Source organism: Dermacentor albipictus, chromosome 3 (genome assembly GCF_038994185.2).
Source record: "Dermacentor albipictus isolate Rhodes 1998 colony chromosome 3, USDA_Dalb.pri_finalv2, whole genome shotgun sequence".
In the NCBI taxonomy this organism is placed as follows: domain Eukaryota; kingdom Metazoa; phylum Arthropoda; class Arachnida; order Ixodida; family Ixodidae; genus Dermacentor; species Dermacentor albipictus.
Genome location: NC_091823.1, coordinates 71650859 through 71672555, shown reverse-complemented (window position 1 = coordinate 71672555; position 21697 = coordinate 71650859). Strand labels below are relative to the sequence as shown.

Here is a 21697-nt window from a genome sequence, read left to right as displayed (position 1 = left end):
CGGCCAAACACTGCAGGGTATATGTTCCAGCCTTCATCAGTGGCCTCCAGGGCCGATTCTAAAGCCACACAGCGCCGGTGGTACTGAAACATTGTGATGACCAACAGTTGACATGCAAGTGACGTCATGCTGTCGGGCTTTTAGCTGTACAGCAAGCAAACATGCTCATTGTTGGCTCCCTTACTGTCTATATAGCCACATAACTGGTCCCAATTTATACATAGCAGGCAACAATGTAGAAGTTTGCCCTTTCTGCATTCATGACCTTAAAGATAGTTAATCACATACAGTTAAACCTCAATGTAAAGAACTTCAACATAATGAAATTTTCGATATAAATTTAACTTCGTAACCTATTATCCATAGAACACCATGTATTTAGAACCTCAATATAATGAAGTGTGTTTGTATGCGATTTGAATATAACGAAATTTCGCTTTCGCCGCAAAAAAATGCCGAGACAATAAATGGAAACTTCTGCGGATGCAGATGGTCAAATGATTGAATTACAAGGGGCTGCTTGCAGACGCACCTCTAGAATCGCGCGTCTCGGCCGTGGCCATGGCCGCAGATGGCTGTAAGCGCGGCTGAGCTCATATGTAGCTGTGCATCCTGCTTTGGAGGTAATCTGCCGTGTGTGCAAAGAGTGGGCATGCCGAAACGGCGTGGCATCATGGAAGCTGTCTTCCCGTGAGTTTAGTATTGGAAGTTGTGTAATCTCGAGTTTCGGTGACTCGTTCGAGCAAGAGGCAGACGAAGCATTCGCTCGCCACTGCCGAAGCTTTTCGTGATAGTGTCATCCCAGTGTGGGCGACGCAATCAGCCGCGGCGGCGGAGTGAACGCGAAAGCGTGGCTGGCTTCGCTTAATTCGTACTGCCGATGTGAAGATACCGTCAACGCGGCATGAAACAGTACGATTCGTCGCCGAATCCCAAATTTATCAAAATGAATTATTTTCTCGTTCAAGTATGCTTTTTTCGATTGCGCGATAATTCGGGAAATTCTGCGGCGCTTTTCCAGGTAAGAAAAATCTATCGGCGACTGTACTTATTTGTATAAAAGGTCAAATTTCAATACAACGAAATTTCGATATAACGAAGCAAATTGCCGGTTTTACCTCCTTCGTTATATTGACATCTAACTGTATTGAAGCAAGAAAGTATTAAATAGTATTTGAATAGGTGTGACACTGACAATCATACAATGCCTAATTGGGACTAGCAGGTCCAAGCCACTTCACAATCAAATGTAGAGACCGATGCATTTGTATGAACAAACTTGCTACTTGAGCAGATTCCACAAAACAGTGCTTGCATCCATGACCAAGAAGTACTTAATCACACAATCATTGGAAGGAAACAAGGTATGAAAAGATTACGTGACTGGATGTAACAAACTCCATACGTCATAGCTGCAATAGGCTCTTAAGGTATGGAGAACTGTAGGGTGTCAAAAGCACTTTTCAAAATGTGCCAAGTTCTACGTTATTATGATTGCACTATATGTGTAGCTTCCACAGCCTTGGGGAAGCCATCATATGTCAAGTATAATAAGATGAATACAAAAAACACAGACAGGACAGTAGTGTTCTCCTTCTACGTTTTTTGTCTTCTATATTATCTGCATAATGATGACTTGCCCTACAAGTTGTTTTGAATTTCCAGACTCGCCTGCCAAGGATGAAACAGCGTACTGTAAGAGTACTAACTTTGGATATTACTAACTAGTAGACAGCGCGTTCCAGTAATGAATAAAAATTCCTGAGCCCTGCTCACCAAAATCCACCTTTGCTTCCCTCATGCAAAACTTCCAAACAGCAATCAAAGGCTAACTATGACGAAATTTCACTTGGCTAAATTACACGTTACTGAAAGGTCAGGCGCGTGCAAACACAGACACAAGCAGGAACAAACAGGACAACATAAACGGTGTTTCAACCAAAGTGTTGCTCAGTGGTGGAAAAGAAAGACTCAAAACTTATCTCCTCAAGGGAAGGCAGTGCCAACCCACCAGTCATGGGCACTTGCAAAGGCAACTGTTTAGGCACGACAATTTTTCATTCTGCTAAATAACTGAGGGCGCACCAAGGGGAGGGGTGGAGCGTATAGGGGAGGTGAGCGGGCGTCTTTCTCTAGCCTGGCTGTGGAGCACATACGTGGCTTGCACTCTATTTTAAAGGTTATCTGTGGCAGGTGCAAAGCTGGTGCGAGGTGAGATGCTGTGGCTTTATGTACGGTCTTCCCGTGCGTTTAGTGCTGGAGGTTGCGTGATCTCGAGTTTTGGAGACTCGTTGAAGCGAAGCAGATGAAGCATTCGCTTCCCACTATTGGCTGTAGGGGCGGAGTGGATGCAAAAGTGTAGCAGGCTTCACTTTGTACCGCCAATGTGAAGGTATCATTGCTTGTCTTGAAGCCATATTTATTTATTTACAATACCTGAAAAGGCCCCAGTGAAAGGGTTTTACATGAGGGGTGGGCTATTTACAGATGTGTTAGATGTTATACAATTTTTTTTATCCCTGTCTTGGAAGTCGGTGCTACTGGAGAGGAGCACAATGTCAGAAGGAAGGTCATTCCAATCTTGTGATGTTTTGACAAAAAATGAAGAAAGGTGCGCAGTTGTTTGAGCAGATGGCGGGTATACAGCTTTTTCATGATTGGTGCAATCTGAATGGTGATATCCTTGGTTGCCAAATCTCAAATTCAACAGAATGTTTTGCTTTAAAAATTTGTTGTTTTCTTTTGATTGCCCAATAATTTGGGAAATTTTGCGCTCCCTTTTATGTAAGAAAAATTTGTCGGTGACTTTACTTATTTTCATAAACAGGTGAATATCAATATAGCAAAATTTCAATATAACGAAGTAAAGTGCCGTATTTTACCTGCTTCGCTGCATTGAGGAATAAAGTGGTCCTGAACCACCCCTCGGACTGAAAACAATGCAGTCCGCAGATAGCATATGTTCCTGTGAACATCTCAGCCAAGCTTTGCATTCGTGCATGGCGCATGGAGCTCACAAGCGGAAAGTGATGTCACCTTCTTCTCAAACACTTTCTTTTCAAATGAGGCCTTCTCCTCACCAGCTTCTAAGCTGGTGAGGAGAAGATTGCAACTGAGGCAATCTTGCAAAATCGGCAGGGCCTGGTAATTCTCTGCATTTCTTATTACCAGCCTCGATATACAGTCTACGCTCATTACAACCGACCCTTGACAACAGACTTTCAGACATAACGGACCATAATTCAGCCTTAGTTTGTTCTACCTATTTTATTAATGCAATGAAGTTCGCTTTTAATGGACCATGCTACAATGGACTATCTGCTACAGCGTACGAAATTAGCGGCATTTTTTGTCAAAATCGGGCATATAAAACGGAATTTTGCCATTTCGACACGGGCTGGCAACTAACTAGTGAGGGTCAGCTGACGATCGCGGCTCAATATCTTGTGCGCGAGGGAGGGAGGAAAGCGTGGCGGAAGCGTGCCGTCTTTAGTGCGCGAGGCACGGGGGGGGTCCTACTCGGGTGTCTGTTGACTCCGGTGTCTGTTGTTAATGGCGCGGCCGCAGTATCTTGAAAGCGACCTGCGATGTGAACAAAGTGCACCCAGTGCCGGTAGCTTTGTATGTGCTGTGCTTTTGACGTTTAGTTTGCGTTGAAGCGAGAGACAGCACGAAGGTCAATTTGCTCGCTGCTGCTGCCGCGCTTGCTTAATTTGCTATAAGTAGCAATCGATGCTCTGCATTTTGGGCAAAACCGAATTTTTTTGTTTGTCACTCACTCTTTGCATTAAAGTTAGACATCACGACGAAAGTTTTGGAAGTGAGGCATCTCGGATATTATGGACTTAGGATAAAACGGACGGTTTTTGTCGAATTATCAGGGTCCGTTGTAACGAGAGTCGACTTTAGCACCAAAACAGACTAATGCATTCGCAGATAAGACACAAATCCCAGACCACAGCCTCCGAGATGTCAGCACACTACAGCTGTCACTTGTAGGTAATGGCGAGCAGCCACTCCAGTTCTCATTGTGTTGGGTTTCGTCTCATTTCTGGAAAGTGGTAATGGCAATGTTTTTTCCAGTATTAAACTTTAATTTTTGCCACCTTTTTGTGACACATCCACGCATATTTCAAAAGAAAGTCTCACACGGAGGCTGCTCTGTATCTATACTTTAGATGAAACTAGGCTTTTTACGCAGTCAAAAATTTTGCCTCTAAGAAAAAGGCAATGTGGCCCATATGACCACCTAAGTGCCTGTACAATTGACCACAGTTGTACAACATCTTTGCGATTGGTGGCTCAAAGCTACAGCACAGAGACTGCTCACAAAACCACTTCCGTGGTTTACATGACAAGTTGACGTTTTTTGACCTTATCACCAAGGAGCTACTCTCCTGTGTGATGCAGGCCACAAGTTATTTGAAACAGTCATCACACCATTTTTTTTAGGTGTTACAGTTTTTCTCATAGGAAACGAGTATTCTGCTACCACAGAAGTATGAATAGATATTTATAGAATGCCAGCCAGTGCCAGCTTTGTCTTTTCTTTGTAACTTTCCTTTTAATACTTATACTGTATGTAAAAATTGCAACATACACATAAACACCATTCCAACAGAGGGAAAAGACAACATACTGCATTAGTGATCAAAAAACCTCATCGTTATATATGATGACAGCTGAAACTTGACTGTAAATTGTGCAGTCTGCCATGTAAAAATTCACTGCTCTTATGTCACCTATATGTCATGCGAAACAATTGAGACCACAATGTGTGCATAGCTGTATGCAAAAATTTTTGTAAATAAAGAATGTTGCACGGTTACATAACATGGCATACATGATCAGGACTCTGAGCTGAACAGACAGTACAAGTTTTTCTGTCATACATGAATCCTGAAAACCTGTGTAGTAGCCCTTCAAATATACTGAAGACAAGTTTGACCAGCAATCATGTCGCTTATCAGAAGTTTACTGTTGTACCAAAACTCTGATAGGTTAGAAACACAATGCCAATAGTAAGTAAGCTCAGAATGAATGTACTTGCCTCACAAGTAAGCTTCCATAGGTGGGCCTGGGCAGGTGTAAGCAGGCTGGTATCTATCGGCTGGGCCAGCTGTTCTTCATGACCTGATGCATCGGTCAACTTTATTTGCTCACTACTGCGTACCACCTTTGAACCTACAAAGAATGCAGCAGTAAATTTCTTAGCTTAGCAGGCTTTGAGCATTTGAAGGTACAACTTTGTTATTGCATGTTATTTAGAAAAGTGCAGATTTCAACTTTTTCGGATATAAGTATAGTAGAATGTTGTTAATTTGAACTCCAATGGGACCGGAAATTAATTCAAATAAAACGGAGTTTGAACTAAGGAGAGCTCCTTTAAATACGGCTCCCGATCAATTGTGCAGTACAGAGCACAAAACGTGCACGGGGCTCACATACGCATTGGGCTCACGCACAGAGCGCACAGTAATGTGATCCAGCGAGCACTAGGGGGCTCTTTCTTGCTCCTTTTTAAGCCACACGGGAAAGGAAGGGGTGCACTGCTCAGTTTGCTACGGTTCAGTCTCGGCTCCTAGTGCATATTTCCTCATCAACTTCACGGTATGCAACATTACAGTAGCTGGTGACACATCGAACCTTTGCCTTTGGCTCGGGTTTGTCTGAAAAGTTCTCATTGGGAGTGAGGAATTTTGTTTGAAATAACTGTAGCACCATTTGCTGCTATTCGAATTTGCTGCAGCTTTCCTGTATTCAAATCCATAGGACTTTGCTAGGACCAACAAAGCAGTTTGAATTATCCTTCACTTCAAATTGAGAGATTTCGGATTGTCAGGTTTCATTGTAGTAAGTATTCAATATCGATTAGACAAATGCAGAAGCATATATTTAAAGCAGGACATAATTATTTCGGCTTAATTAGGTACCGTGCCTTTAGTGACTAGTTCAAGAAAGACAGCTAACAGCGACAAAGGAACAGTTTTATCACTAAAAAATATTGTACGAATAGCCCTCTAATCAAATTTAGAGCCTTGTCACAAATAAACTTTCTAAAAACATCAAACAAATGGTTGCCTAAAAAAAGAAACAGAGAAACCTGGAGCTGTGGGGAAGAAAGTTGCTGAATGTATTGTGCAGAAAACGTATGAAAACTTTGTAACTGAAACATCACTGGTGGAAGCAAAGCTGAAAAAAAAAAAGCTTGAATTGCCCATTTGGCACCTGTACTGCTTCAAAAACTTTAGTCGTTGTGTCACCTCTGATAATTTGCAATTACTTTTTTAGCAGCGCACAGTAACTAGACTTTAACATTTGCTTCTTGCAAAATATTTGGTTAGTTTCATGTAATTAAAAGTATTGAATAGCAGTTCCTTTTTGAATACGAATACCAATAGTTAATGTCTAATATTGGATTCGTATTCGAATCCAATATTACACATTATTACAATTAGAAACATTGAATGTCCATCCATGCCTAATATTAATGCTTTATGACAGACTGTGAAAGGCGTGCTGGACATATACAGCAGTTTTATTATTCGTATGTTGTGACATTCTTGGTCACCATTTACTTGAACGTGTAAAGCAGTGTTGGCTGGTGAAAAGTGTTGTATGCTTGATTGCCAGAGACATTACTGTATATCACATGTCATTTGATAATCATGCCATTAAAAAAGAAAGAGGGGGGGGAGAAGTCAGCAGATGGCTTTACTTAGACAATGCAAGACTCTAGTTAAAGCTGTCTTGTTTCTCAGTTTATGCTGCAATCCTGTGACAGACAACAAAGATCTGTCACAGGACAAAAGTTCCCAAACAGCAATGTCCTGAAGCATGCTCCTCAACACTATTACATTATCCTCCAAGGCCAAAACACAACATGACATCTCCATAACTCCACAATGACCAGGCTTCTCAGCAGTTCAAGAGGTGGAAAAGAAAAAAGGATGCATGATGACATCTTTTTTTGTGTCACTGTGCCATTCACCAAAGCTTTGTTGTGTTTAGAGCACAATCTCAGCTTGGTGAACAGTACGGATTATTGAACAAGCAGTATGGACAGGACTGTCCATTAAGTATGAGTATACAGCATGAGTCTTACAGTGTACAAGGCAGATGACAAAAGCATGACACTGTCTAGTATAACTTGCTCGTTCAGCCGTCAAATTATAAAGAGCAGTCTGCTTTTGCATCATGTGTGTTACAACTGTACAACTCTGAATAAAAATCAAATAACAGTCGACGCATCCATCCTATCTGTACCACTTGTTCAGATGTTCATGCTGCTTGTCATGCTAAACATAAACTATGTAGCCCAATTTAGAACTTTCGTGCAGTACAATCTCGTACCACAATTCTCGCTAGACTGAAGCTTCCACCTACCCGAGTAGAAACTGGCCTCAAAGTCGCCACTGCCCAAGAGGATGCACAGTGCAGTGTCGGCATAGAAGATGATTTTGGGCGTTTTCTGGCGAACCAGGTCAACGAAGCGAGTCGCACAGGCATACTTGGGCCAGTAGGGACGTGGCAGGGCATCCCAGGGCAGTGGTTGGCGGTTGGCTGGAATTGGAGGCGGTGGCCCATCTGCTGGGGCACGGCCCGTGGCTGGTCGATACAGCACCACTCGATGTCCGTCACTCGACACGCGCAGAACACGGCTCACAGTCATCTGGTCTGCCCTCAGGAACTCTATGCACACTTCACCATCCTCCAGGATGCTCAGCTGCAACGCGGTTGATGGAATCTCGTAAGTTTACGCCGAACAGCTGTTAATGCACCAAACCCTACAGGCTTAGCCATTCAAGTACACTTCAGCTGGTGCAGTTAAGGGTCACAATGGAGGACATTATTTGGGGTGTTGCGAGATGGCGCTGAAGGAAAAAGCCAGATGAGTGGAACGAAGAGTAGAGCAACTGGTGCAGTAAGTTATTCATGCTTAGGCCCAGCTCACCAGTGGGAAGTATACTTGGAGTGTATGAAAAGAATAAGTTCAGCGACACCTGACCTCTTGCCTGGATGCCACCAGTGAAAAATGTTCTGTTGCCTGTTATTGTGGTATACTAGGACAAAGGGCCAAAACTGCGCAACGCGAAGATGCTGCTTTAAAGAAGTACACTGACTGCTCCGGGTACCAGAACTTTCTAAACTGGCTGATCTGGAAAAGATGTTTACTGCACCACTTGCAATTCAAGATAAGACCTTGAGATGGAGCACTTTGCTGAATCATGGAAAGAAAGCAGGAAAAGCAAGTGTCAGTGTGACATATCGAGACAGTGTTGAGGTGAAACAGACTACACCTAGCATACACAAGAAAAATGTAAACAAAACATAGAAGGTAGGAATGCACTGGACATAGTATATCTATCAGTCGAACACTCCAGTGGAACAATCCATTGCATGAAAAGAAAAAGTGGCCATCATCTACAACTTAAAATTTAGGGTCTCTATTAAAGGGCTCCTCACAAGGTCTGGCCACTTTGAGCTGACAAGCGCAGAGCATACACTGCGCGATAACAATCGTGCCTGCAAAGTTTTTCATCGCTACGCGCCGCGGAAAGATCTGAAATTTCAATCCGAATGCCGTTTTCCTCTTCACTTGCGGCTGCCACGCTCCAAGCCGGACAGTGACTTAATCGTGCCCCTGCGCCTATGTAATTGTGTCTGCAGTGTGACGTCGCTCGTGGTGACATGTGACTTTGAAAATTATTCAAGACAACATCTGTTATCTGTGCGATCTGTTGCTTGAACTGATGTTTAGATAAATAATAAAACACGCAAACAGAATGTTTGCGTATTTTTTGTTTTACTTTGCACCGAAGCAAGAAAGATGTACTTCCGCTTCGTCTGCTTGTTCCTGCGGTCGTGCGGTCACATACGCAGGTACCGAAGCTGTGGCATTTTCTACCGTGTTCCAGCGGCGTGAAAACGCTCTGCGATCCGATTGTTCTGCCTCAGCATTCGTGTAGCACTGAATCATACCGCTAGACATATTTCCTTGTGCACAACGTGCAAAATCGTGCGCTGCGCGAACGAGACAACAGCACCATCAGCAGAAGTGGGAAGGGGGGAGTGAGGGGAAAAAAAAAATAAAGAAATAGAGGAAGGTGGGGCCTGTGACGTATGCCTCACGCAATCCTCAAGGTCCGGTCTGGGAGAACACAGGGAAGGAATTTCGCTTGCGAAGGCTAGACGGGGCAAATGGAGAGGGAGTCTCGCTATGCAGTGGAGCCTGCCTGTTGAAATCATGGGTTTGCGGCACTATTTCTATCTCTGCTATTAATGAGCCGACTTGAAAAATTTTTGCGGCAGAACGCTCCCCAGAGGAGACGTAACAACTTCCTGTGTATAACCAAAATTTGCTATGGGCCCTGGTGAGGGGCCCTTTAAAAGATGCACTCTCTAAGCAGGGACTAAAAGAATGCCTTTTCAGAGCCCAGAAACTTTTCTTGAATACTTCATCTAAAGTGTTGGATGCATCAGATGTTGAGTACAGTGAAGATTTTGCAGGTAATTGCACAAACAGAACACTTAAAGTTAACATAACTTGGACTTTAAAAAAATATATTGTACTTTACTGCTATTAAGAAGAATATAGTCTATGTCACGATACTTTATAGAGAAACAATAAATTGAGGTTTTTTTTTATATGCAATCCAAAGTAGAACTGATATTAAGCCACAGGGAATATACAACTATAAGATAAAATAAAGCGATCCTCACTCGCATGTTCCGTGCCCAAAGACGGGCTGGCCGAAGGCCTGCTGTGTTCAGTGGCTTCTTGGGTGGCTCCACTTTAGAAGAAAGCGGCCGCAGAGGTTGGCCAGGTTGTAGCATGAATGCCTGCTCTGGAATGGCTAGAAGGGAAAGAAAAAAGGTAGATGAACACTGGGTGCATTATTGGGTGCCACTGGGTGTATTATTGCAAAAAAGAACTTAAATATACAACATTGTATGATAATGCTCCTTCCACCAAGTGCAACAAATGTAAACCCAAGCTTATAGCATAAAAATGTAAACAAAGGAGAAAAAGATTTCTCATAGCCCTCTCTTAAAGGCCAACTGCAACAAAATTTTGGACCACATAAAAAGCTTACATTTGAAAACCGAGTGCATGTGTGTCGCGAAAGGCTTGTTTGATACTGAAACCATACATCTCTGTCTCTCTGTCTGTCTGTGTGTGTGCGTGCGTGTGTGTGTGTGTGTGTGTAAAAATTAGAACACTTCTGTTAACCATTTCGCAGAAGTAACGCATAACTCAAACCTTGTGACTCATAGGTGTGACCTCTGAGACAAGGCACTACCTGCAGCTGCCCGTGGCACACTAAAATCTCAAAGGTTATGTGCTAGGACTTACGCTGACTGCCGGGTGCACGCGTCATCTGCTTAGGTGCTTAAATGGCTGCTTATAAGAAAATTAGACAATTACCAGCTTTGCCAAAATTGCTTTAGTGTAGTATGTACCACCAATTTATTACCAGTTTAGCCAAAGCCAAATTTCATTCTAGTTGGCCTTTAATCTATGTGGCTTTTCAGGGTACATAAAAACAACTTTATAGCTGCAAAATAAAAGAAGGCATTATTCCAATACCTATGCGTAATGAGCATGGGTTATTAGGAAGAAAGAAAAGGAGTGATGCATGGCACGAAGAATAAAGCCAGAAAAGATGTTATGTGTCACACGAGGAAAAAAGCAACAAAACAAAACAAAAGAAGGGTATGCGAGGCATGACAACAGAAGCAAGAAAGTGAGAAAAAGAAGAGGCTGCTGAGCTGGCATGAAAGAAAGCTGGAAGGATGAAGGCTCAGCTCCTCAGTTGTGCTCTGGGGACGTCTTGAAGGAGTCATGGCCTGTGCCGAGGGCAAATTTTTACAGGCTGTGCACCGGCAAGACGTCCACATGCTGACCTGCATCTCCAGCACCGTGGCAGTGCGGTTGTCAGCAGCAACAGAGCCCGATGACCTGATTCGTCACCCACAACTTCGTCGTGCACTGCGGAGGCGCATACCATGAAGCCTACCATCTATAGTAAAAGCTGGTTAATTCCAACCACAAGGGGAAGCCGCTTCAGTTCGAATTAACGAAAGTTCGAACTAATGAAAGTGAAGGAGAACAACAGTACACTGCGATTTGGAAGCAGTAGGGCATGTCAGAAAGTGATGGCGTGTGCTGTGAGCACACGCCATCTTCAAATCGTAGCTCTGGGTCCGACTGTGCCACACCACCAATGTCCACCGAAACGATTGTTAGCCAAGGGTTAATAACACCATCATAAAGAATCGTGACGGCCAGTACATCCTAAGCTGAAAACAGATGTGCACAACCGATGAAGACTGCTGAGACAAAGACGCTAAACATGTGAATGTGATGAAGGCCCCAATTCGTCGGTTCTTGATTGCAAGCGCAGCTGCGACGCACTTGATTCGCTGTGTTTTGGTGCTTGCTGCACCATCTGCCACGCAACATTAGCAGCTAGACAAGATTTGCAAAGCCTCCGATATTCGCAACAGACAAGAAGTCTCGGAGGTCACATAAAACGAGAGTAGGTAGCCGCCGCTGCCTTCAGGCCGATCCCGCGCTGGTTAGATTTTTCCAGATTTTGCCTTCTCTCACCATTCTCTCCGTTCCAGAGGCGATGCAGCCTTGTGTGTAGGCATTAGGCGCGTTTCTCTGGCCGTATGCCAGGCACCAAGCCGCCGGCACGTAGTTCGAATTATCCGTGGCGGAACCTTTTCGCGTTGGAATGAACAGGCTTTTTTATACATAGACTTCTGTGGTGCTTGGCCGGACTAAATCGTACAGTACGAATTATCCATAAATTCGAATTATTGAAGTTCGAATTAACGAGCTTTCACTGTACTAGCAGGCAGTCGACGATGTTCTGTGCTATGTTGACTACCAGTGCCCGCCATCAAGGTGACGCGACGGTTAGAGAATGTTTTTCAACCGTACATATGTCAGCTGTTGTGAACTGTGTTCTGTGCATTTAGGATGGCTTTCGTGTGTAGTTTAGAATTTGTAGCCACCATTGAACCTAATGTTCAATGGTGGCAGGACTGTTTAAGCCACAGTCGCTTAAGCATGCAAAACCGTTAGTGCGCAGTACATATTTACATTTTTCTTGCATGTAAAAGCACGGTATCAGTGAAATGTCTTGCACGCTGACCATAGATAGTGAAATTGCGGTGCGTTGACCTTTTCTGGACTGCAGTTGCCACTGACAGTAACGTCAAAACATTGTAGCCATGATGTGTTTCCTGCTCCCATAGCTTCTGGAGCTTCCACGTCGTCGACATCCATGACGATGTGGATGATCGCCCTTCAGTATCCAATGTGGCGACTGTGTTGACTGTCACGAGGGTGTTTACAGAAGCGTGGGGCCTGATGAAGAAATTAGCTCACAGCCTAGCCGTGTTTGAGGATGCCATCGTGCCTGCGAAGCCGTCACGGCTGCAAGTGAAAATCACATATTTTTTGCTGCCTGCTCGCAAACAAAACTAGTCTGTGTATGTGTTTAAGTGAGAATTAACATGTTTTTTTTTGGATGGTAAGTTTATAGCCACTCATCTACTATTGTCGGTTAATTAGTACATCGCTTAGTGCACTCTCGATCCACATTCTCTGCCGACAACGTATAACGAGGTTTTACTGTAAGTGTATGCAAAAATTTGTTCAATGTTGCTGCCCTGACCCTCGTCCTTCTCTAGTCTGACAGAATTCGTGACACTATGACCAACAAAACCTTCGCAAATGTGCCACTATTGAGGGACAAAGAGAGAGCGAAAGAGAACAAGGATAGGAAAGGCAGGGAGGTCAAAAGTGCATTAATATGGCAGCTGCTGAGTCCAAGCCAAAATGGCCCAAGTCCCATTTCCAGGAAGCTTCCCTGCCTTCCCTGTGCCAATTGCTAGTACAGGTGCAGTTTGGGTGCTTTTTAACGCGATAGCATTAAGGAGCCCATGTTGGCTTCCGGTGTCGGACATCATTTTGGCAAAAAAATTTTCGAACCACCCATACCCAAGTCCTCCATGTGACGCAAGGAATTTACTGAAATAATTGAATATCTCAAGCTAAAATACATGAACAAAATAATAAGCTACGACTTACACACAACCTACAGACATGATAGCTCTCGGATTGTAATTTGACTATATGAGAATACATAATTCTGCTATTCAAAAACTCAAAGAAACCCCTTTTCGAGCGTTTCCTCCATTCAAAGACCAGCTGTGGTGTCCACAATTTGCACGTGCCGGCACGCCCAGTTCCTTGCAATACCTCCAGCTGGCGCTCACCTCCATCGAATCGCAGCCCACGCAAGAGGCCGCGTTTCTACCAGAAAGCCGCTTTCGTGCATAGCGTTCGTGGCCAGCATTTCCTGGTAAACATTATGGTTAGATACGCTCCAGTTGCTGGGAAGTATGAGAAGCAGTCAGGCATCTTTGAATGTTATCACGTTCCACTCTTGAAGGCGAAGCTTAAGCATTCTTCAGATTTTTCTTCAGATAAACCAGAATAGGTCATGCAATATCAAAGACTTGTTAATGTTTACAAGCTACCTAACTCCTCTAAAAGAATCTACCTGTATCATAAATGGAGTCAAAACTTCAGTCTCAAGCATGTGACAAACAGGTGCCCATAATAATTTTATTCGTCGACGTCGTTCTCGCGGCAGCTTGTCTCTCGGGTATCTACCGATAATATTGTAATAATATAGAGGCATTTTTGTGTCAGATGTGGCTTCATTTTAACGAGCTTTGACTGTATTCCTGCACCTTGGCTGCTGTTACTCTTTCTTCCACTCACTGTGGGGCAGTGTCATGACAGAATAGTACTATATTTCTATCGGACCAACTTTAGCAGCAGTCAAATAACCGGAAAGGCCTTGCACAAAAAAAAGAGCATAAGATGGCACTTTGTGTCCTTCCTGACTCGGCAGTCATGCATCACATACATCGCAGGGGTATCCTGCGCTGAGGGTTCCTCTGCAGGAGCTGGCAGAGCAGGTGCCTTGCTGCTGGGGACAAGGCACTGGGCAGCTCGAGGGAGCAGGCTGCCCAGTTGTGGGGCGGGGCTCGACCCAGCAGGAATGTGTGCAGCATCACGCCCAGGCTCCACACATCTGCCTCCAGGCCATGTGGACTCTGCGCTGCCACCTCACTGTAGGCAGGCAGAGAGAATGTCTGTTAAAGCCGGAGAGGAGGAACACATACAAGCTCCTTGTGCACTGACATGGCCAAGATGTAGCCAAACATCAATTCATTTGAACTAGAGGTGTTCCAATAGCGAAGTTTCCGAATAAAATCATACACCGATATTAAAGAAAAATACTGAATACTGAGTCGAATACCGAATATTTCTCATTTCTAAACAAAGTAAAATGCCGTAGATTTCGGTTAATCGACTCTGGTCAATGTGAGATCTTGGCCAAAGGTCCTGGCCAGTGCCCGTGCATTTTTATGGGCTGGAACGTTTATTTCAATCCTAAGATTGGCCTTTGCGGATAATTCGAACTTGACCAGTCAGCATGCACATGCCTGATCCCTATTGTGACCCCAATAGTGAGCCATTTACTAGCAGAATCTGCCTCGGCAGAGCTTAGGGAACAGTGAATGCGTAGAAAACACATCACCTCCTGGCAAAAATGCTTATCGTTGACCTGCCCTAGAAAGATTCTGAAGTAATAACAGTAGCTTACTATGTCTGACTGTTGTACTTACCCGATTCTAATAGGCACTTTTCCTCTTTTTATTTTTTTTTCTGCCATGAAAATTGGGCTTAAAAGCTTAAAAGCGGCCCGTTTTAAGCGAAGCTTAAAAACGGGCCGCTATCGTGAAACACATATTAGACTCTCGCCAATTTTTCTTGCTTGGAAAACTGGTTTACGTTAGATTTCTACTTTGTATATGAAATTTAAGGGCATTTATACATTACTTTTCTACTTTGTATACACACAGAAAGTGAGCGCGCGTTTGATTTGAGGGCGTGTTGGAATCGAGCAAATACTGCCAAAAGAACCAGTGATGTGTTCTGGCGTTTTTCTGCATCTTGTTTAATTTGACCCGCCGGATGAATCGATCAGTTTCGTTGACTCGGTGAGGGTCGAATTAACGGAAATCGGCTGAGTGCAGTTTGTCTGACATATGTTTCATTAAAAACGAGACTTATTTACACCAAATTAAAAAAAAATTAAGCATTACATGGATGTTCAAGGGTACAGACAAAAATCCTATACAAGGGCTTCTCTAATGGTCTGAATATTGCTATAGTACTACTACTAAGCCATGAATGGCAGCTTACTGTTATCCTTAAAAAAATAAGTACTGTTTAATCAATGCAACCTACCAGTGCTAACAGGTTTCTAAGGAAATTTGAGAATCTAAGGACGCCCACACGATGAGTAATGGAACGCAATATGTAATGTTAATATGCAGGATGAGGGCAGTATGTATTAAAGAGCAAACAAGTGCAGCTGATATTCTAGTTAAGATTAAGAGGAAGAAACAAAGTCGAGACGCAACATTAATGTTGCGTGCCCAACTTGAGCAGATAACTGGTCATCTACTAGTGTAACAGAATAGATATTGAGGGAATGGAAACACAGTTGAGGATGGCATAGAATTAGGTGGTGTGATGATTAGCTAGAAATCTCCAGATATCAGATGGAGCGGTTTGGCACAAGTCACCGGAAGTGGCTGTGAGAGGCCTTTTCCCTGCAGCAGACATGACTTAGGCACTTGATAGCAAAGTTACATTCATAGCAAAATTTTATGTCCTTCATTCACTGCAATACGAACAATAATTGGCCCTGGCGACTGCTTCCACTGACAGGCAGCATGATGCCTCATCCATTCTTTGTTTAGAGACAGTTTCGTGCCACAAAAGGCTTAGCCTTTGCTCGAGGTCCTGCTGATGGTGCGAGCACATTGTGAAACATTCTTTTTTCGCTTCTTGATCCAAACATTTAGATAATTGCATTAGTTAACCTCTCATAAACATTCTGACATGCCACTGGTAGTTTTCATGTACCAAGCTGTGACAGAAAAAAATTTGGCTTGGAACAGTCACTGCCACATCAGCAATGCATTATCAGTTACATTATAGCAGTGGAACGCTCAATGAAATAAAGTGTGGTCAATGAAATGTTATACATATATATATTGAACATTATTTCTTTTTGCACCTAGCAATTTGTTATGCCAAGGTTTAATTGATAGCAAACAAAGCAAAATTGTAAGAAAGACACAAAGAAAAAGGTTCATTATTCTACAGTGGTAGTAGCACAATAAGTTTCGCAGTCTGTCACTTACGGTGACATGAAGTTTGGCGTGCCACAGAGAGTAGTGTGCCGTTCCCAAGGATTCTTCAACTGGGTAGCCAGCCCAAAGTCACCGATTTTCTGAGGAAGACCAAAGTGGGAATACCAAAAGTTCACATTAATGCACAACTAATAAGGTCAGTTCTTGCAAAACTCATTGGATTAACAAGTTAATCTAGCAGCTTGATCACAGAAACATAAGAGCAGCAAGCAATGACATGCACTACAGTGTGGAAGTTAGATTATGTCACTGTGTCATTATTGCACACATAATAACAAACCAGGTAGCCACAAGAACAGAAAAAAACACATAGGTTGCCTGCACTGACCTGTGTGCGAAATGCTCTGCTAGAGCACTTATGCTATCCACTTACAGCATTGACGTGATGAGGTTTTGTTCCCACCACCATTTGAAAAATGAAAATGCAGCCTGAATGCATCTCTACTTTCAGCACTCTAGACGTGCAGTGACCTATGTTATTATTCTAGAAAATTTAAGAACTCGAGCGCTTACAGCTGCTTAGCTACCAATCAAATTCAGCAACAAGGTTGCCCTTTGGTTCACATTGTCCAATGAAGCACTTGGCATTGTTGTCTGCCCAGTTAATTTGGACTTACTATTTGGATGCAGGTAGTGAGGCCAGTCCACATCTGTACAGCAGCTCACTTATGCGATGGTGAATTGCTGACTTCCCCCTTCCCACCCTTTCATTAGTGTTTTTTTAAAGGATGAGAAAAAAAAGCCTTTTTGCAAAATTTAACATTTTAGTAATAACCAAGCAGTGGTAAATGCTAAATATCCTTCTACATGTAAATGCAACATGAATGAAACAGGTGTCTACTACGTTAGCATTTTCAAGTTTCCCGATTCATCCAGGTTTTCTATGGCTGTTTTTGTGAAAATTTCCTGGCATATGATACTGAAAGATCAGGTAACAAGTAAAAATGATTTATAGCTTGCCAAGTTATTATGCCAGCCCATAATTATCAACAGGCGCTACGAGTAAGCTGTAAATCACGTAGGATGCAGTAGCAGATTTAATTGAATCATGTGCTCCACGATATTCAAACGGCCCGACCAGGCTCACACTCGCAAAACTAGCAAAGACACTATTATTTGTAGATTGTGTGGGGTATTTTATTCCATTAAGCACCACCAGCTTTGCCATACCACTAACTTCACCATACCACTGTAGGGGCAAATTTCCATGATTCAAAACAGGAGGGGGAGGGGAAAGATTCTCTGCTTTTTTTTCCCTGTATTTTTCAGAGCTGGCAAATTCCCTTAAAACTGTACAGAAGCCCTGTACGAATGGAGGTCACAGCACACTTGTAGCATTGACCTAATTGTCCTGTTCCCTTCTTGTGCCATCTTGTTAGTGTTAAATTATGCTGCTTTCCAAGAAAGCTGTCAAGAATGTGAATGTGAACCTATAAGCTTAAAGGCAGCTCTTTAAAGCATAATCGACAAAGTATTGAACTAAGAGGGCAATGAGAATATTACTGTGGTCATGTCTGCAAGGTCAAATTTGATGACATACATAAGCAGTACTCTTATATCATTTCTACTGCAAACAGGAATTCGCAGTACTGAGCACTGGGACCTGACAAACTGACTGCTCCATGTTTTTCTGTGCATTGTTTTTCATGTAATTAGAATCAAGCTTTATAATTTGAGAACACATTTGAATAACACTACATTTGGAGGACACAAATTCACAGTCATGTTATTTTTATTTGCGTGCTTCACAAGCTTTCTTCAAAGCCTACAAAATAACAGACAGCATGAAAGGCAACTTCATAAAAACGACTGCAATGAGCATTTCCTGACATGCTATACAACACTTTCTATTACAATTTATGCTCTAGGCAGAATGCCTAAAGATGTTCAAACTTGGCCTTAATTAGTCAATGAAGTGCACTGCAATGCTATAACGAATATCTGAAGACTCCAGTGGTTGCGTCCCTCTACAATGTTTTAATATTTTGTCCTGGTTACATCAAATACCCTGATTTCCATCACTGAGACAGTCACTCCAAAAAAATTTCCAGCAGGCAGGTTGATGCTTCTCTCAGTCTTACCACATCAAGGTTCTGAGTGAGAAGGAGGTTGGAGAGGCTCAAATCTCGGTGAAGGATGTTGTGAGAGTGAAGGTAGAGGAGGCCCGAGACCACCTGGGCCAATACGTGACAGGCCTCGGGTTCGCTGAGAGGGCCTTTGCGCGACTTCAGGTAGCTCTGCAGCTCTCCACCTGGGCAGTACTCCACCACAAGATACACGTACTGGCGGTCCTCGAAGTAATTGTACAGCTGAAACAAAATTGCAAGAGTATTACAGCTTATATGTTGCCTTGGTGTCATCGTTACCCGACATTTCCTGTTACTGTGCCATTGTAAGTACAATATTTATTTGTGTGAAGCCTCCAAGCCCCAACTGTGCTTCTGGAAACAAAGTTTCACCAAAGAGAATATCCTTTACGTGCAACTGCATGTGGGAATGCTGTAGTAAGTTTGATGCAAATTTAGCAAGCTTGAGTTCAGGGATGGCAATAGAGAATCATAAGTATAAGTTTTCCCATTGAGTAATCACTGGTAAGATGTTCTGCATAGCAGTCATGAGATATTATGTTGTGCCAGAATGTAACTACACACCCATACCCTGTCAAAATTTCACAAAAAGTGCAAAATTTCTGAGGGCCTTTCACAAGTAAATATGGTACTATAGCACTATGTGAACATTCTGTACTCTGCCAAACTCTACACACAGCGGAGGACCCAGTAGACCTACCAGCTTTTTGCTGCAACTCATTCATAAAGAAATGTAAACTTCATCTTGTACAACATGAACTTTTTTCTTCACTTCATAATAAATAAATAAATAAATATTCCCTCACCTGCATGTGGGCTTACTTAACTGATTCAAGATCTGATTTCTTCTCTGTGGAGGTGGGGACCTGCCAGCGAGAGAGTTCTATGGAGAAGTTAAGGTACTGTCCTAGCAGGACGGCTCTCTGTTTTTGACAACCTCAGTGTCGTTGCCTTAGTATCTTTCACCGTTAAAAAACAATAATGTTGAGAATAATGTTTTTTTACACAAACACATGCACATGAAGGAGTTAAATGCTTACACACAGTGCGATGTGTAGTGTCTTTGCATCTCACCTCAACAACAGCTGGGTGTTTCAGCCTGGAATGGATGGCAACTTCTTGCTGAACTCTGGTGCTGCTCACACCAGTGCGCCTGAGAACACTTTTATCCACCTTGCAAAAGAAGAACAGGATATTTAGTTACTTAATTTTAGGGCTGTGCAAATGTTTGATACTTTCAAATAATACATCGAATATTGTCCTATTTAATTTAGTCCCTGAATAGAATAGTCACTATTTGATTGCGTCCTGGAATAAAATAGTCACTATCTGAATGTTCAAATATTTAAAAAATAATTTTCAGATACTTTCCAATCTTCACTGTACATGATCATGCATGAAATCAAAGCAGAAATATGACAAAATTTATTTCATACAGAGTGGACATAACAGTGGACAGCAAGCTGTGTCACTAACACAGCCAGACTTATCCGGCTAAAGACAATCGCTAGCAATAAAATGTTGTTTAAACATGTCATTCTGCAATAATTATTGGTGGGTACAATTTATACATGCAGCATCTGGGGCCTGTTATCAGATTAAATATGAATATGTTTCATTGGAACATATTTTATGCACTAGTGGCACCATCTGCCACAACAACTTGAACCTGAGAAAAAGCTCTTTTTTGCGCTCTGCCATTGCCGCAGATGGCACACATTTCTTATTTGGTTGCGAAGCCACACACAGGAATTAAGTTGCCATCAAGGCTGCCTTTCTAAACTTTATATGATAATGCGTGACCATGTATGCACCAAGAGCCCTGAGTTTATGAACAGACTGCTTAGTTAGCCCATTCGATTCCACAGCCGATGTTCCTAATCCACCGGTCGCGGCGATCAAGGCCAAACTTAGAGTGGCTGGCAATTCACTGGCTGCTCAAAGAACGACTGTTTCTGCTTTTTTTCACAGATGACAGTACACTGCACGCTATTTCCTAGTTGTTTCGGGTTTCACAGACAAGGTTGACATATTTGTCTGCACTTTCCGGAAAAGTTGTTCGTAAAAGAGTGGAAAGCTGCGTGATCGCCAGACTCCACTCTGTTGTAGCTATTGCAACAAGAGTACCATGCTCCAAAAAAGCACACAGGCTACCGGGTGGGCTCATTTTTTTCAGCACGATGTTCTGCTTAGTTTTCAAAGGCCAAGTCCAAAAGGCGTTCTGAGTGGGAGGGGAAAAAATAAACAGAAGGGGACTTTGCATTCCTGCATGTTTCAAACATTTTTGATGCTCACCTTCTAGTTTTTTTATTGTATCTGATACAGAAGCCTTTTGTGAACAAAATAAATCAGAGTTTTGTAAATGGGATCTCTATAGCAGATTTTAAAACAATTTTCTTATAATGCAGAACATGCTCAACAAAGCAGGAAAATGTGCTGCATAACAACAAACATAGCAGAGTGCCAGAAGGGTGGAAGCGAAAGGGTTAATTGTTCCTAATGCTCAATTTGTGCTTTTGATAAACCATGCTTTATAAAGTGCAGTGTAATGACAGAAACTTTCAAATGTTGTGAACACAAGGATGTGAAAATTATTTGATATTTATGGTGAGAAGGCTGTGCATTATTTACAAACATTATGAAACATATTCTTCTGGCACTATTCACTTCCCATTTGATTCAGACTCAAAAACTACTATTCACACATCCCTGCTTATCTTATTCTCATGTTCTACGACCAATATTGTCTGTCACTGTATGAATAAAACAGGTGCAAATATTCAAAAGCAAATAGCAGGAAAATAAAATAACCACTGTGTTCTATCAAAACCGAACTATGGAGCCAACATTTAAAAGAATAATAAAGAAACCTGAAAGGAAGTTAAAGACAAGGTAACAAACAATGGAGTGGAACATCACAGCTGTTACATGAGACAGGAATGTAGCAGTATGGAATAGGGGGGGGAGAGAGATCAAACATGAGTTTTAGTTGTTCTATGTTCTAGTTGACATGTTTTAGTTCAGACTATGTTCTAGTTGACATTAAGGGAAAGATGTAAAGTTGGGCAAGCCATGAAATTCATACAACAGGTGACCAGTGGTCTATTAGAGAAGCAGTACAGTTACCAGGGTTAGAAAGTTACAGGCCGAGCGCAAGTTCTGTTGGCACAGGGCAGGGATACTCGGATATATCGGGGGCATGCCCTTGCTCTCTAGTGGTTGTAAATTGTGCTGCTGTTTATAATCAAAAAGCACTGAAAGTCATTGTACTGACTACGATCACACAATTA

At 42.6% G+C, this 21697-nt stretch overlaps 1 protein-coding gene across 1 annotated transcript in view; it reads right to left on the bottom strand.

Moving 5' to 3' along the window:
* SAK (Sak kinase) overlaps positions 1 to 21697 on the bottom strand; it is a 23235-nt gene that overhangs the window by 469 nt on the left and 1069 nt on the right. The window contains exons 3-10 of the mRNA XM_065430197.1: positions 19482 to 19580; positions 18402 to 18629; positions 16312 to 16400; positions 13956 to 14161; positions 9724 to 9857; positions 7387 to 7726; positions 5051 to 5184; positions 1 to 83 (exon numbers count right to left, since the gene is read on the bottom strand). Coding sequence (XP_065286269.1) covers positions 1 to 83; positions 5051 to 5184; positions 7387 to 7726; positions 9724 to 9857; positions 13956 to 14161; positions 16312 to 16400; positions 18402 to 18629; positions 19482 to 19580 — 1313 coding nt within the window. The remainder of the gene's footprint in view (positions 84 to 5050; positions 5185 to 7386; positions 7727 to 9723; positions 9858 to 13955; positions 14162 to 16311; positions 16401 to 18401; positions 18630 to 19481; positions 19581 to 21697) is intronic.